Source organism: Anomalospiza imberbis, chromosome 4 (genome assembly GCF_031753505.1).
Source record: "Anomalospiza imberbis isolate Cuckoo-Finch-1a 21T00152 chromosome 4, ASM3175350v1, whole genome shotgun sequence".
NCBI lineage: Eukaryota > Metazoa > Chordata > Aves > Passeriformes > Viduidae > Anomalospiza > Anomalospiza imberbis.
In genome coordinates this window covers 65,013,222-65,028,753 of record NC_089684.1, presented here as the reverse complement: position 1 = coordinate 65,028,753, position 15,532 = coordinate 65,013,222, and the positions used below count along the sequence as shown (strand labels likewise).

The window sequence follows — 15,532 nt, the reverse complement described above, 5'->3', positions numbered from 1 at the left end:
TCACCAGCTGCTATCCAATGCTAAGTTTTGAAATAACTATTCCTTATTTCTGCTCTTACATATATAAACTTGGTATTCTACATTTAACTTGACAGGATTTCTCACTTGAATGCTTATGATTTACAATGTATTTGCCTTTTAATTTACTGGAACTGCAGTTTTATCTGGGGGGATTTATCTAAAGCTGTTTCCATATGTTTTGAGCTGTAAGCTTGAGACCATGGATTTGGAACTGTACAACATTCTGCTATTGGGCAGGTTGGCATAAATCCCATGAGTGGTGTATATTCACATAATACCTCCAGGGCTCTTCAGCTGGACACCTCCTATGAGTCAAGTGAGCATGCTGTTTTCCAACATTATGGAGACCAGAGCTGACATTCAAGAGGTGAAGGATAGGTCACCATTTTGTCCTCAGTAGTTCACAATAACTTTGTGTTAAATCTTACTCATTTTACTCATTCATGAGAGTCAGTGCCTCACGTTACTCTCAAACAGAATAGATCAATAATTTTAATGCTTCCGCTTTTTCAGCAAAGACACAACTGGTTAAGAACTGGTTAGGACATGCAGACTAAGCCAAATCTCACCCACTGCCAGACATGCATACCCAATTCCTGTCTCACAACATGCAGCAGCAAGCCTGCATGTCACAGAGGTGCAAAGACTGTGCCTTTCTCCCACTCTCTAAACCTGCCTGCCAGGCTTTGTGAATTATAGAGCTAGGAAAAGGTTTCCACAGGGTCCTGTTGTTAGAGATATGATATATATGGAGGTTCCACACTACCCTCTCCTCTTTCTGAGAAAGGAGATATCTCTGTTTCCCAGTCACATAAGTCTCAATTCAGGAAAACAGAAATTTGAGACGTCTGAGTGCAGGATTAGATAAAGTTCACAGTGACTCAAGAGTGAAATACTAGCCCTAGTGACATCAACAGAAAAGCTCTCACTGACTTGAGGGTCAAGATTTCAGCCCATATCCCAAACTAAAGTGTTTTTTAAGCTGATGAAATTCGGGCCCTGATCCTGTAGGACATGCACACACCTTTCATTTCACATATTGAGCATCTCAAATTTTACTGAGCAATTAACATCAAATAAAGTAAGTGAATAAGTTTTAATGAGATCTCATCTCTAATTGTAAGTACAACCTTAAGGTTTTACAGTATAGTGAAAAGATTCAAACAGCACAAAAGCAACTTCAGGGATGCTTGCTTTGGTTCTTATCTTTTTACTTACTTTTGTTTGATCATCAGCCTTAAATACATAGCAGATACTTTGCTGATTTGCTGCTTCATCCTTTATCAGACAAGCAAAGTAGCTTGGATCATGGCTGTTGTGAATCAGTTTGTGGACCTGCTGTGGCTTGTATTCAAATAAACTTGAACAAATTAAAGGATCCCACTGCTGGATTTCTCCTGTGTCTGGCTCACATCGCAAACTGGCTGGTGAAACACAAAGTCGAATTTGGCTGACACTGGATTCTTCTTTGGAAGACTTTGCACTGAGCAACTGGATCTCGGCCACAATCCAAGGCAGCATTGACATAGTGGTTAGGGAATGCACTGGGAGAGAACCCACGAGCTGGAGACTGAAACTTGCTGAGAAATCACTAGGTGTTTGACATTTTTTAACTTTGAAAGTTATTGGCTCCATTTTACAGTCCTTTAGGGAACCTGAACTAATTCACGAATATTTCAGTTCCATGGAATGACATTATCTGGATGCTGGATGGCTCCTTTGATTAAGGAACAGAAGAGTTCTGAAAGGAAAAGAAAGAGTTATGTAGGTGCTTGAACTCTATGAAAAACCAACTCTCAATAACACAAATAATTAATAGCTTAACATCAGAAGAGAGCTACCATGGCCAAGCTAGCAAGTTCCCCCTTTTTACACTGGGCCTTACTATTTCAGGTCCAACAAACATAATTGTAATAAATACATTGCTTGGAAAAGAGTCAGTCTTGATTTAAAATTTGCTTTATGACCTTAGCTCAACTATCTAATGAGTAACTAAATTACAATGAACATTTTTTCTAGCCTGTGCCTGTTTCATGGGCAGGCACATGTACATCACACGGGCCTATTTCAATCCTGTTATCACAGGAAGAACTCAGCTGAGCTATTCTGACTTTCATGACAGTTGAAGTCACTGCCTGCTAAGGCACCTTTACATCTGAGGGGGGAAAAAAAAGTTAGCTTGACAACTTTCTTGTCCATAGGTGGATGACTTTTAATCTGGCTACTAACATGGTGTTGTTTCCTTAGGTATAGTTTGCCCAGTAATTATTGGTTGTAACCAAACAGATTTTTTCAATAAATAACATCCTAGAAATCATTGTCATATAAAAATGCTAGCAGCAGTCAACAGAACGATCACTGAAAAACCTGTCAGATAGCAGCCACAAGCAACAATCCTTACAGCATTCTGGGAAGAACCAGATGATGATCTCAATTCATGGTTGCATTTTAACACTGGTCAGACAGACAGGAATACTTAAATGCCAGACTGACATTGTATCATTTTCATTTCTTAAAATATCAGATGGAATATACCAAGTTGCACACAACCCTGTTGTTACCCTGTTATACCCAGCATCTACTACCACTACTGTTATTATGTATTAGTACTTTTAGTAATGAAATCCAATAATTGCATTTCTTTATAAATTCCACTTCACAAAATGCAGTCCATGAAAACACATAGATTGGCATTTGTTATACATCCCTGCTTTAACTCCTCTTTAATTGCCCTGAGTTTCAGCTGTTACATTATATTGTGTGAGACTGATGCAAGGCTGACAGGCCTGTAATTGCCTGTGTTTAAATATCAGGACACTAGTTTACCACCAGTCTTATGAAAGTTTCCCATGATAAAACCTATTAAAAACAACATAAATAGTACCAAGATATCCTTAAATAACCTTTTAAGTAAATTTAAACAAGTTTTGAATAAGTGCCATCTGTTTACTGTGGTAACAGTATTTCTTGTCTTTGTTCATCTACAAATATGATCAAAACCAGCACTATTTTTCTCATGAGTTTCCACTGAACTTTGTCCTTCTTTTGCTCTTGTAATAATATTTTCAGACTGAGTTTCTAACAGTCTCTCACCTTGTTGAAAATGAAAGTAAATTTCAGGATTAAACAAGCCCCAAAAATTTCAAGATTGAAATTAATTTTGAATTGTTTAAAATGCAACCAATCTGTAAGTGTCCCAGTGGGTAAAAATGTTTCTGCTGTAATTGGCAAACCATAAAAACAAGAGAACTTCAGAAATCATCTTTAAGTACATTTACTTTTTTGAAATTTTTAATCTTTTTACAAATGAACACTGTGGCAGCATTACCAGTTCCAAAAATAGCAAATTTAGCAAGAGTGCAAGTTTTCAAGATACTATTCAATGAATTCATAATAAATAGCATTCTAGATGTGTAGTTCAATTTTTAAAAGTCTTTCCTTAAACCTCTGTGTGTGTATCTGGGCATGGGAGGTGTGGGAAAAAGGGCTATGAAAATCCAGAATTTGTACACCTCATTTTAAGCGTACTACAATTGGGAGGGTTTTTTTTTTGTTTGTTTCTTTCACAAATAAGAAAGAAAATAAGCATCTTAAAGATTAATATAAATGCATGACATCCTAAATGAAATGGCATTAAGCTGTGGCAGGGGTGATTCAGGTTGGACATCAGGAAGAATTTCTTCAAGGGTGGTAAAGGAAAGGGTGAAAGGGTGGTAAGGATTGGGAGAGGCTGCCCAGGGATGTGGTGGAGTCATTGTTCCTGAAGTGTTCAAGAAACAACTGGACGTTGTACTTGGTGCTATGATCTAATCCACATGGCGGTGTTCAGCCAAATACTGAACATGATGATCTTGGAGATCTTTTCCAACATCAATGATTCCATGGTTCTAAATGGGACAGCAGCTTCACAAAGCACTTTTACACCTTCTCAACACAGACTGCTAAACACAGTTACCATTATAGTTTTCCTTCAGCCAAGAATCAAAATGGTCTCTTCTTTCACAAACTATTACAATTTTTTTCTCCTTAACTACAACAATGAAAAATAGTTCAGCAACAGCAGGGAAGACTGGATTAATTCATAACTACCATGATGTGTAATCTAAACTATATAAAAAACGTGGTCTTAGCTTTTAGTGCTATTGTCACTTAGTGGCATAGATAATAATCTCAGGATAAGAAAGCCTTAGAAGACTTCATTCTTAGTTGAAAACAAGAGAACAGAGCTACCATACAGACAGTGATGTATTAGCCACATACTTTTTGTAGCCAATTTCTTATTTGTGTTTTCTGAGAACCATTCTTTAAAAAATGTAATTAAAGGCATGTAGAAATAAAACAGTCACCCTTGTTTCTATCAACGTTTCAAGTTTCTTTTTGATTACCACCATCTACCATGCTCTTTTACCCTAGATCTTACCCCACGAGGCAATGCAGCCTCAAAGAGAAATGGATGTCACAATATAATACATTATTTTGCATGCTATCTCTAAGGACTGAACAGTATATTAAAAAAACAAGGCTGATATTCTGTCATACTTAAACAAACATTGTACTGCTGGAATGTATTTAATATAAATGTGAAGCTTCTTGGCATTCTCTTGGCATCTCTTTTTTAAAAAAATAAACACCTTGCAAAGTCAACAGCATAAATACTGCAATGTCTGCATTTGTTATTTCTGAAGAAAAACACTTACTACTAAATCAAACCAGTTAAATAGAAGTTAAAATGCTAGGGTTTTTCCTGAATGTTTAGGAGAGGCTAAAAGTGCAGTTTCTCAAAGCACAAATTCAGCAGCATCAGAAAGTCTCCTTATCTAACCCGTATCATTCTGTATATTACTGTTCTGCATGTTCCATTTCCCTTTCCCAGCCATTCTTTGTTTTCCCCTCCTGTCACCTACTGTAAACAAACCCCACCAGAAATTATGCCTATTTCAAGCTGCTGGTGTTAATTTCCTTCAAGTTTCCACCAAGGACTAGGTTTTACTTCAGGACCATGAAGTATTTATGTATATGCTTAATTAAGACTTAAAAATAGTTTGTTCTTCTCAACAGGCCTATTCCCAGCCATAAATTTAAGCACACATTACGGCCAAAGAGTAGCCATGCTCTCAACCCATCCATGTCTGCCCTGACTCCACTGCTTGGAATTTTAGCACCTTTACCCATCTCTGGTTGCCATCTTTCAGTTCATCCCCTCTGAAATTTGGCTCTGCAGGTGCCATGGGAGTTTACCATACACATTAGTACAGTAGGCTCAAACAAGTTTCCTCTTTCTCCCAAGCGTCTGATTAACTCATACGTATTAAATGTTTATTTCACCTCTAATCCAAGAGGAAATAGAAAGGATATAAAAATACAGCTGTCCACTAGTTTCCTTCTACCTCAACTTTGATGTTCCTTTGGCAGCTCTAAGCACCATTCAGCTTCATTACTCTGGGCTTTGCTTAGCACACTGGATGTCACCAGCTGTTCTCCCAGTGCTCACAGACATAACTGGGACAGCTCCTCTTTCTCCTCTCCACTAGCATCTTTTGAAGGGTGTTGGTTGCCCTTGCACTCAAAACTGAGAACAGCTTGAGTGGCACTCCTCAGCTGACAGCTTTGCTGCTAAGATACAGTTTATAGAGATATAGAGAATATTAACCTTATTGTTCCTACTGTTTAGCCTGCTTTGATTCAGCTGTATTTGCTCCATCAGCATAAAACAAGCCAGTCAAACTGTAACACATAAGATATTTACACAAACCTCATTAATATATCTATCCCTGCCTTCTGTACTAGGGAACACCAGACTGACTCATTAATGTGGAAGATACACATGGGAACATACGTGTGCCCTTTCTCCTCAACTTCTCTTTTACTTTGATCAACGCAGCTATTTCTCACAAGTGGGCAGCAGGCTTAGAAAGCATGCAACACTACACTGATGGTCCTGTTCTAGAAAAATCTGATATTGTGTTTTTTAAAACCCTAACCTAATTTAAAAAAAATATATATTAGTCTCTTGCTCTCCAAAATCAAGTTACATTCTCACTGTGTTATGCCACCAAGTTAAAAGGTGTCCCTTCAGATAGAAGTCAGGGTGATGGCAAGACACCATGAAAGGGAGAGCTACACAGATTATTATTTCTGCCATGCCGGACCCCATGTGAAGATACATGTCTAAGCAGCATTGCATCATGCAGGACAGCATTCCTCAAAACTCACCCTCTCTCAAGTGAGCAAAGACTGTATCACAAGGGCAAGGTATTGGCTCCAGGTACCAGCTGGTTAAATGGGGTCAGGTAAGCTTTTAGGAAGGAGAATCTTGTGAGGTTATTGTGCTAGTAACGTGGGAAAATAAACCACTGAAAATCACGTTTGTGCATCTGGGGGAAAACCAGGCAGACCTGGGATAGACTCAGACTGACACAGAAAAAAGACAATGAGAGGAGGGAGAATGTTCTAAACCAAAAGAACACCCCACCCCCCCAAAGAAAACCCCAAAACTTTGGCAGTGGTGAAGTGTTATCCTTGTTTTGTCCTTTCTTCTCAACCAGACTAAATTCAATAGAGACATGAAGCCAAAAGTTTTAAAGTATTGTTCAGAACATTGGTAACTGCAGACTTAAGCAACCCTTCACTCTCCTTCAGTTCCTTTCCTGCTTTGGTAGCAGTTGGAGTGCTGGGACTCACAGCAGGACTCACGAGCTTGGAAGATGCGTCATGCAAGGAAGAGGTCAGGGCTTTCACACAGCAATGAATAAATGAGGGGTTTGACCTGGGAGATGAACAGAAAGATGCCATCTTCCTCGATCTTTGCAGTTCTTCTGAGAGACAACTGCACACTTACTTCACATAAGGCTTGGGACATGATAGCAGCTTTAGTTTATGTAAGTTTCTGTAAGTCAGTTTTGCTCCCCTTCAAGAAGCTAAGCAAAAAATGCAACCATACAGCAAGCTCTTATGAAAAACAGCTGGTCTTAAATAGCACAAATTTGTTCAGCTCTTCTCTGCATGGCATTAGCACTGAACCCTGTTGACAAATGGAACCAGAGGCACTGGTATTGACTGCACTTCACCACTGATTATTTTAGCAGAAATATCATACTACTTAAGGATTATGAGGAGCCCTGGCCTGCAGCCAGAATTCTGGAACACTAGCCAGAACTAAATACCACTTGTCTCCCTCTCTTTCTGATCCCTAACTGAAAATTACGTTGTCTTTGCTCAAGCTGACAGATTTCTCTATCCACCTGGCAGGATATAGAGAAAAACACAAATGAGAGTATATATTAAGTATGTCATGACATGGTCACTGCTGAGAACAGTGTTCCAAAAGTTTTTTTATTTAATTCAAATGGGCACTTGGAAGCATGACACACCCCTCTTGTTGCAAGGATATTTTTTTTATCTCATAGTTACTTATTATCTGCTGTTTGCCTCTGAAGCTATGGTTTGCTGTGGCCAAAAGCATGCATAAGTCCAGAAACAAATTTGCCTCAGAAATTAGTTTTAATTTCCATTATTTTTTCATTAAATAATGACTGTTAAAAGACTTAATGCTTAAATGTTGTTAGCAACTCCTGACTGGGTGCTGAATAACATAACCATATACTCTGATACTGTTTCCAGTAATAAACACACCGAAAATGTTTACAAGTACAGCCAGCATTTATATCACTCAAGTTTTATAAATAGGCTATTAATAAAAAAATTGCAACAAAATGGTAGTATGTTCTTGATTACAAATATACATATTTATAATCAACTATTAAATTAAGAAATGACTGCTCCTGCCCTTAACACCGGTTGCTATTTCCTTAATCAAGTCCATGGAAATTAGTATGCTGATGACTGAAGTCTTCTGACAGCCTCATACAGACCTGAACAAAATATTGAGCTGTTCTATGAATACAAGGCACTAAAAACAAAAACAAACAACTTTGTAAAAAAAAGCTTGCTAGGTAAATTACAATATGAATACCATTAATTTTTATTCAATTGCATATCCACAGCCAAAATGCCTGCATTCAACTTCGCAGTTAACCAAATTAAAGTGAAAAAAGTGTCAAGTCATGCACATATCACTGAATGCATTTCACTTTCCTTCCACCCTGTCATTTTACTCACCTGCAAACATTTCTACTTTTGTGTATCACCTATGATTTTCAGAGCTCCTATATAACCCGTGACAAATTTCTATTTCAGCACTTACAAGTGTTAAAAAGTATAGTCATATGCATCAGCTCAGAGGTATTCGCTATTCAGAAAACGCGTAATTTATTAATTTTGACCCACGATGTTCCATTCAATCTCTGGGCTTAACGCAGACACAAATCCCACCATCTGCACTACTAAAGGTTCCTACAGCAGATCTGCCATGTTAGCCTCTCTCCCAAATAAAACACAGCACACAAAGGCCTCAATCTTTTCAAACTGCGCTATAAATAACCACACTCGTTTCATACCTCTCGTGAACACAGTTTCAAGAGATCATTCCCTTGCTGACTTAGTTCGCGAATTTAAAGGGCCGTAAGAACACTGCGCCGCCGCGGGCACACTGAAAGTTCCATTCGGCCGCGCCGCGGTAGGAAAGGTCCGTTTTGGCCAGGGAAGAGCCGCTCGGCTGCTCTGAGACGGAGCGGGTCTGGGAGGAGTTATACCCACCTATTTTGCATGGATAGGCGAGGAAACAGCACAGAGGAGAGAAAAGGAACTAAGGGCACCTCGGGTCACCGACAGATTAAATTCAAGCAGGTCTTTTGGTTATTCTGACGAGGAGCCAACTCTCCCAGAACAGCAGCACCGGCGCCCCCGTGCCCGCTGCGCTCCCGCCCGGCCGCCCCGTCCCGCAGCAACGCTGTTCCCGCAGCCAGAGCCGCGCCTTCGCCGGGAGCCCCGTTAGGAGCGCCGGCGGGACCCGCCGGAGCGCGCAGCCCGCCCCTCCCGCCGCGGGCACGGAGCGGGGCCCCGGCCCTAACCCGCCGGCGCCGGAGGCTGCTCCCCCCTCGCAGCGCGGGTGCAGGCACGGGCCGCCCGCGGCGGGTGCCGCACTCCTCGCCACAACTCTTCACTTCCTCTGCGCCGAGAGCTGCTCTTCCTCCTTCCCCCCACCCTCCCAAACGCTGCTCGGCCCCGCCGGCGCCGCTCCCCCGGGCCGGCCCACAGTGGGGGCACGGCGGGCCCCACCGCCGCCCCCTGACAGGCCTGGGATGCCCGGGCGCCGCTTACCGCCGCAGGATGTGCTCGCCGCAGGGAAGTGCCCTCGGCGGGCAGCGGCCGCGGGCTGCCGGGCGCGGTCGGGCACCTCCCGCGCGGGGAGGCGGGCGGGGCCGGTAACGGGCCCCGGGCCGGGCCAGGGGTGCCCGCCCGCCGCCCCCTGCGCTGCCCGCCGCCCGGCCCGGCCCGGCCCGCCCCTACCTGCCGGCGGGCCGGGACGAGGAGAGAGCCGGCACGCACACCCGGCCGGGCCGCTCGCCAGCGCGGGCGAAAATAGCAACAGCCGGAGGGTCCCGGCCCCGGGGGGGCGGACGGCACGGGCGCCCGGCAGATACGGCGGGCAGCCGGCGACAGGGATCGCCCATGTCGCGACAGCGGGCAGCTGAAGCCTCCTCCCCTCGCCCGTGAAGTTCCTCTCCAAGAGCATTTCGGCGACGCTGCCCTGTGTGTCTGGCACGGCCTCTGCTCTCCCGCGGAAAACGTGTCGTTGTCGCCTTGCGGTAGTGAGCCTGGGCGGACGGCGGGGTCAGCTGAAGTGGCGAGCGAAGCTTGCTCACAACACTGGAGCTGGCCCGGCTCGCGAGCTCCGAAGCGGTCAAGTCTCCACTCGGCTGTGGGCCCAGCCCTGGCCTCAGGGCGGCCTTTTGAGAGTTTACCTGAGCCACCTCGACGGCTACCTCGAAGAAACAAGACTTGCATATGCATAAAATCATTGTAAGATTAGGTATTAGTTGGTCTTCCAGTTGCCAGAAATGATAAGGCATGAATGGATCCAGAGACTTAATTATACTTCTCTGCAAGTGGAGAAGATTAAGGCATCCTACATCCCCGTTGTGCAAACCACTTCTGCACTCAATTAATTTTCAATTTCAGCTGCTAGTTCTTGGCTTAAGACCACTGATTTTCTTACTTTTAATCCTGTGCACAGATGTAGAATCAGAGTTTTCTACAGGAAATATACTCTGTTGCTGTGAGGAAACAGTCAAGCAGTTAAATGCAAGCACAATATTTCCCCAGATTATGAAAAGCAAGTCAGATTTTGGTACCCAAGTACATCCCCTACTTTTGAAGTGTAGATACACACGTAGATACAAAATGCATTGTGTCTCCATGACCTTTGGCATCTAGGTGTAGTTCCTGGTACAGTAAATCACCACTTTGCTGGTAAGTGAATTGAGGTATGTAAGTAGCAGTTCACCCAAAGAGTTTGTTCCCAGTCTGTGCTCAGGTCATGGTTGGCTGCTTCCACTTCAGACATGGGAATCGGCATGAGAGCCTCTTGCTTTTCGGTGACATCTTTACAGTCCTTGGAGAGAGGAATGCCATTTCCTTGCAATCAGTGCCTTAGTTTTTAAAACATCACAGCTAAGGACAATGCTCTTACTCCAGTTATTACCCAATATCAGTACCTGAGTCAAGAATGCCTTTTTGTTCATTTTAAGCCTGTCTGAGCATTATATGCCTCAGGTAGCCATGCTCTAGCAGAAGGTGAACTGTAATTCCCACCCAGACAGCTCCTGCACGGCCGCTGAAGCTCATGCATTCCCAAATTATCAGCCAATGATCTTAGGAAGACTTTTTTTACTGCTTCACTGTTGCCTTTCAAAAAATGTTATGAAACAGAGAAGGATCCTACAAGACTATTTCTCGCTTTCTGGAAAATCCTTGAACAACAAGAGAAGTCAATAATAGAGCATCACAATTAGAAATACTTTCTTCTTTCTCCTCTTTTATACTGGGAAAGAAATCAGCCTCAGAATGTTCAGCCTGCCTGCAATGAATGTTACCTATCATCACCTTTCAGGCTACTTTGGACAACATTCATTCTCTGCTTCCTGATGAAACTGTTGCTCACGTTGGGGCAATAAAAAAGAACCACAATGAGGGTTTTATGTTCCAGTCCCTAAAAATTAAGCACTTTTATGTGTTCCCGGGACTGGGATCCCAGTATTCATGTGAAAGCTATGAGCACCAGACTTTTTAATAATTTTCTATTTTCTGAAAGAGTAGATCTCTGTTCTTTTTCCTTCACAGGTTAGATTTTTCTTTACAGTAGCCTATTAACTAAAGCATATACCACCACATTAACTTCCTCAGACTGAGGAGGAAAATCAAGCTGTACTTTCCACATCCTGCATACATGATGTAGAAATAACACCAGTTTAACCATTTTCTCTTTGTCCAGTCACATTCTAAAAAAAAAAAAAAATGCAAGGAAAACCCCACCACTGCCTTTTGTACAGAACCTGAATATACAGGTTTGTATGAAGCACTCTGTGAGAACATGAGAGTTATGAAGCTTCTTTCGTAGACTAAGGACCAGAGGTATCTACTCACTTGGTCCCAGCTGGGGTAGGACTGTAGATCAATATAAATTTAGGCTGAATGTGCCCGGCAGTGAGGGCAGAACTTGGTGCTGTACCCTGTGAAGTACCACAAGGCAAACAGGAAGTTTCCACCCAAGATGCTTTCAGAGTTCAAGTTGCTCCATAGCTGGGCAGCAGCTGAGCAGTAATGTTTTTGGATTGTGAATTTGAATGCAGGCACCTATACTGTGTTTCAGTTGCCTTATAAGCTTCTGTGCTTTTCCCTCTATGTTACCCATAATGATGATTTTCTATTGTTATTATATAAAACAGTCTTTTTTTGTGACTTCCGTCATGTTATTAAGGGATGTTACTCACTGTTTTGCAGTGCTTTGACTTAGGGAGCTCTGGATGAAGTACTACATTCTTATCCAATGACATTGTATCTCCAGATGCTATTTATATATAACCTCAATTCATAAACAAAATTTGCATCACTGTTATTATAGCACATTTACCTACTGCATATGCTGTAGGAATACATGCCAGTGACATTAATTACTGGTTATCTTTGTAGACAAGAAGCTTTATATTATCACTGATGAGTAGTCAAGAAGGAGTTGAGCTACTGTTACAGATCCTGCCTGCTGCTGTCTCTGCATTTTTGAGCATTTCAGATGTCATGATTAATCCCCTCTTTCTTTCATTCCCATACATACTTTTGAAAATGACTTACCAGTGTTTATGTGAGTATTTTAAGCTTGTCCTTTTTGTTTGGAAGCTGCTGTTTCTATGCCATCATCTATATTACAGTTTATTTAGGTGGGTGTTAGTAAAAAATTGGAGAGTTTAATAGTCTCATCCCATTATTCATAATGTTCTAATGGTGCATGACCTCATTTCACTTACCTGGCAATTGCTATACACCAGAGTGATGTTGGCTTCTACTTGGAAGTTGATCAGAAATACTAACACCATGATGAATTTCTATCTTATATAGAGCAAAAATGCACTGGGGAGGAAAGCAATTCAGCTTAATTACTTTTGATTAGTTTTGTACTTAGAGACAGGAAACTGTTTTACTGGTGATTCTTTTTATTTACAATTAATTAGATATATATATGGCATCCAGATGCCTTCAGCATCTGGATGCCATATATATATCTAATTAATTGTAAATAAAAATAAAAATAAAAATCCCCAAACTTCAAACTTATTAATATTTATGCTAGTGGTCAACAACTGTTAATTTAGTATCATTTTAATGTTGCTATTCACAGTGATTGTTAATCAAGGACATAAGATTTGCTTGTTGATGGTGTGTGGAAATAAAACCCATGACCACTGGAACTTTAAAAAGGATTAGCAAGGAGAAAAACTTTATTTGCAGAAACTTTGTAGGTGAATCAGTTACATATTTAAGCACACATTGTACAAAATGAAAATTGCTTACATAATAAATATTTTAGAATTAATTCCAGTTATCCTTGATGATTTGTATATAGCAAAATTATCAAATAAATCCTTCTGCAAATCAATACTTGGCTATCATAACAACACTTTTACATAACATGCCATGGACTAAGTTCATATTACTTGGATAAAATGTATTTACTTCCAGCCAAACTGTTTCAATCCATCCCTGAATTTTAATTTATTCAGTAAATTTTATGATACTGGGACTTGTAAAAAAACTAATAACCTTCAAGTGAAGTCCACTGTTCTACTCTTAAAGCATTACTGGTTTTGGTTTTTATTTTGGCAGAGTTTTGAGTACTACGCTAATTCTTCTCAGCCTTTCCCTCTAGCCCTATAGGCCTGATCCCCTATAGGATCAATGTTTACAACTGTCACTGGAATTATGTTTCCATCTGTTATAAAAAACAGGCTCATTTTACATGTTTTTGGAAATGTAGGGATGTGTCTTTCTCTAGAAACAGCCAAGAATTCCCTTACACCTGAGTTCAGTCTGGGCTGCAAGCACTCTTTATTCCAGTCATGGCAATTCCCATTTCTGGATAAAATACTGCTCCCATTTCAAAGCTGCTTTTTTACAAATGACATTTGTCTGTGTTTTAATATTTGTTTTGGGACTAACAATGTCCAAGTAGGCTTCATTATCTTACACAACACTTTAGTGGAAGAATTAGACGAGCTCTGAAAAAACTGTAGGTTAACACCCATTCTGACTTGCAATACTAACTTCTCTCTTTGCTACACTCTTGCTGCCTTTGTTTTGATTCTTTATTTGTTCTAGATCCTCTTTTTCTGATGCAAGACAAGGTTAGTAAAGACTTTAGCAATATCAAGTTTTCTCTTGTAATTTTGTAGTTTGTTGTAATTGCTCAAGCAGCTTGATAAACTGCTGTGGGTTTGGCTGTGTTTTTTGTCGTGCCCCACCCCTGCCAAAGTAGTGAACTTCTGTCTGGAATAGAGAAAGGAATGGAGCAAGTAAAATCCTTGACCTTAGGAGGACAAAATGATAAAGATTAGGCCATTATCCTATGTCTGTACTGTTTTTGAGGATGCTGTAAAGCCTTCCTAAGGATGTTTCAGTATACAGGAGTGCATTGCAGGTCTCACTTCCAAACTTCTAATGTTAGTAAAATCCAAATCCAGGTTTGGCATATAAAGGCACATGTAAAATATGACTCTCTAGCCTCTGGAGATGTTAAGATAAATACATAAAAAAATTCAGGAAATGTAATCCTCTGTCTTCAGGCCGTCCCCATGAATTAAGTAAAGCATCCTCTATCATATTCCGTGCCAAAAGAAATGTGAGCCCTCCCAATAAAAACTAAAGTAAAAGGAATGATGGCTTTGGTGTGATGGTCCCCTTTAAAAATTACCTAGTTCAACTTCCCTACATGAAGCAGGGACACCTTCCACCAGATCAGATTGTTCAAAGCTGCATTCAACCTGGCCTTGAACACTTTCAGGTATCCAACAGCTTTGCTGGGCAACTTGTTCCCATGTCTCATCCCCCTCAGTATAAAAAAAATCTTTCCTTGTATCCAATTAAATCTATCCTCTTTCACTTTAAAACTGTATCCCCTTGTCCTATCACTACAGTCCCTGGTAAAAAGTGTGTTTCTTATAAGCTCCCTTATAGAAGATAAGATCTCACAGCCTCTTCTACAGGCTGAGCAACCCCAGCCCTCTCAGCCTTTGTTCCCAGCACAGGTATTGTAACCCTCTGACTGTTTGCATGACCTTCCTCTGGACCTACTCTAACAGCTTCACATTGTTCTTATGCTGAGATGCAGTACTCCAAGAGGGCTTTCACAAGAGCAGAGTGGAGGACCACCTCCCTAGTAGAAGCCCAAGGCTGCAGGCTTGTGCAGACCCACAAAGCATCTCCAGCCCTGGGTGTAGCTCATCGATGCCGAAATTGAAAGCACTGCCCCAGCCTGCCTCCTGAAGAATCACTCCTCTGTCTGTGCCTTCAAACAAGGAGGAAGCCCGTAAGAAGCAGATCCTTCGTGCTGGGATAGTGCTTTTTATCATGCCAATGTCCCCCCTTTACATAACTGGCTCAGAATGAAAACTCCCCTCTGGAAAAGTACTGAGACATGCACATGGAGGCTTGAAGGTATTAATTCCTTCTGATGAGGAATTCACTCAACTCAGCTGACTTGAGAGGCAGCTGTCATGTCTCAGAAGGTGTCGTAAACCACCAAAGATCTCTGAAGCAGCCCAGACTCATTTCTGAGGCCTCTCACCACAGGACTGCACAGTGGAACATCAGACTGTAAAACTTCCTCTCCTTCCACTTCCCCTAGGGCTGCCTCCCTGTATCCAGCAATCTTCAAGTTGCTGCAATCTTCAAGTTGCACTGAAAATAACAAACACAGAGGACTTGAATTCTGGGAGGATAATCAAGCTTAGAAGTTTTGCATTTATAAGAAGCATGTAGCTGTGTGTGGAGACCCTGGGGGGAATTTCCCTGGCTTAGGGAGACAGAAGAAGTGTCCCTCAAAGCTGTTAAAACTCCATTT

At 41.5% G+C, this 15,532-nt stretch overlaps 1 protein-coding gene across 9 annotated transcripts in view; it reads right to left on the bottom strand.

Annotated features, from left to right (window-relative positions):
- Nucleotides 1-9,621, bottom strand: part of TBC1D1 (TBC1 domain family member 1) — a 102,536-nt gene extending 92,915 nt beyond the window's left edge. For 6 of the 9 annotated variants that reach the window (XM_068188890.1, XM_068188880.1, XM_068188886.1 and 3 more), the window contains exons 1-2: nt 9,241-9,378; nt 1,240-1,762 (exon numbers count right to left, since the gene is read on the bottom strand). In XM_068188890.1, the coding sequence (XP_068044991.1) occupies nt 1,240-1,656 (417 nt within the window). In that variant the 5' untranslated portion in view covers nt 1,657-1,762; nt 9,241-9,378. Of the gene's footprint in view, nt 1-1,239; nt 1,763-8,477; nt 8,610-8,676; nt 8,869-9,240; nt 9,379-9,429 lie in introns of those variants that run through there. The other 3 variants (XM_068188883.1, XM_068188882.1, XM_068188881.1) reach the window with 3 other exon arrangements.
- Between the last annotated feature and the right edge of the window lie 5,911 nt (nt 9,622-15,532).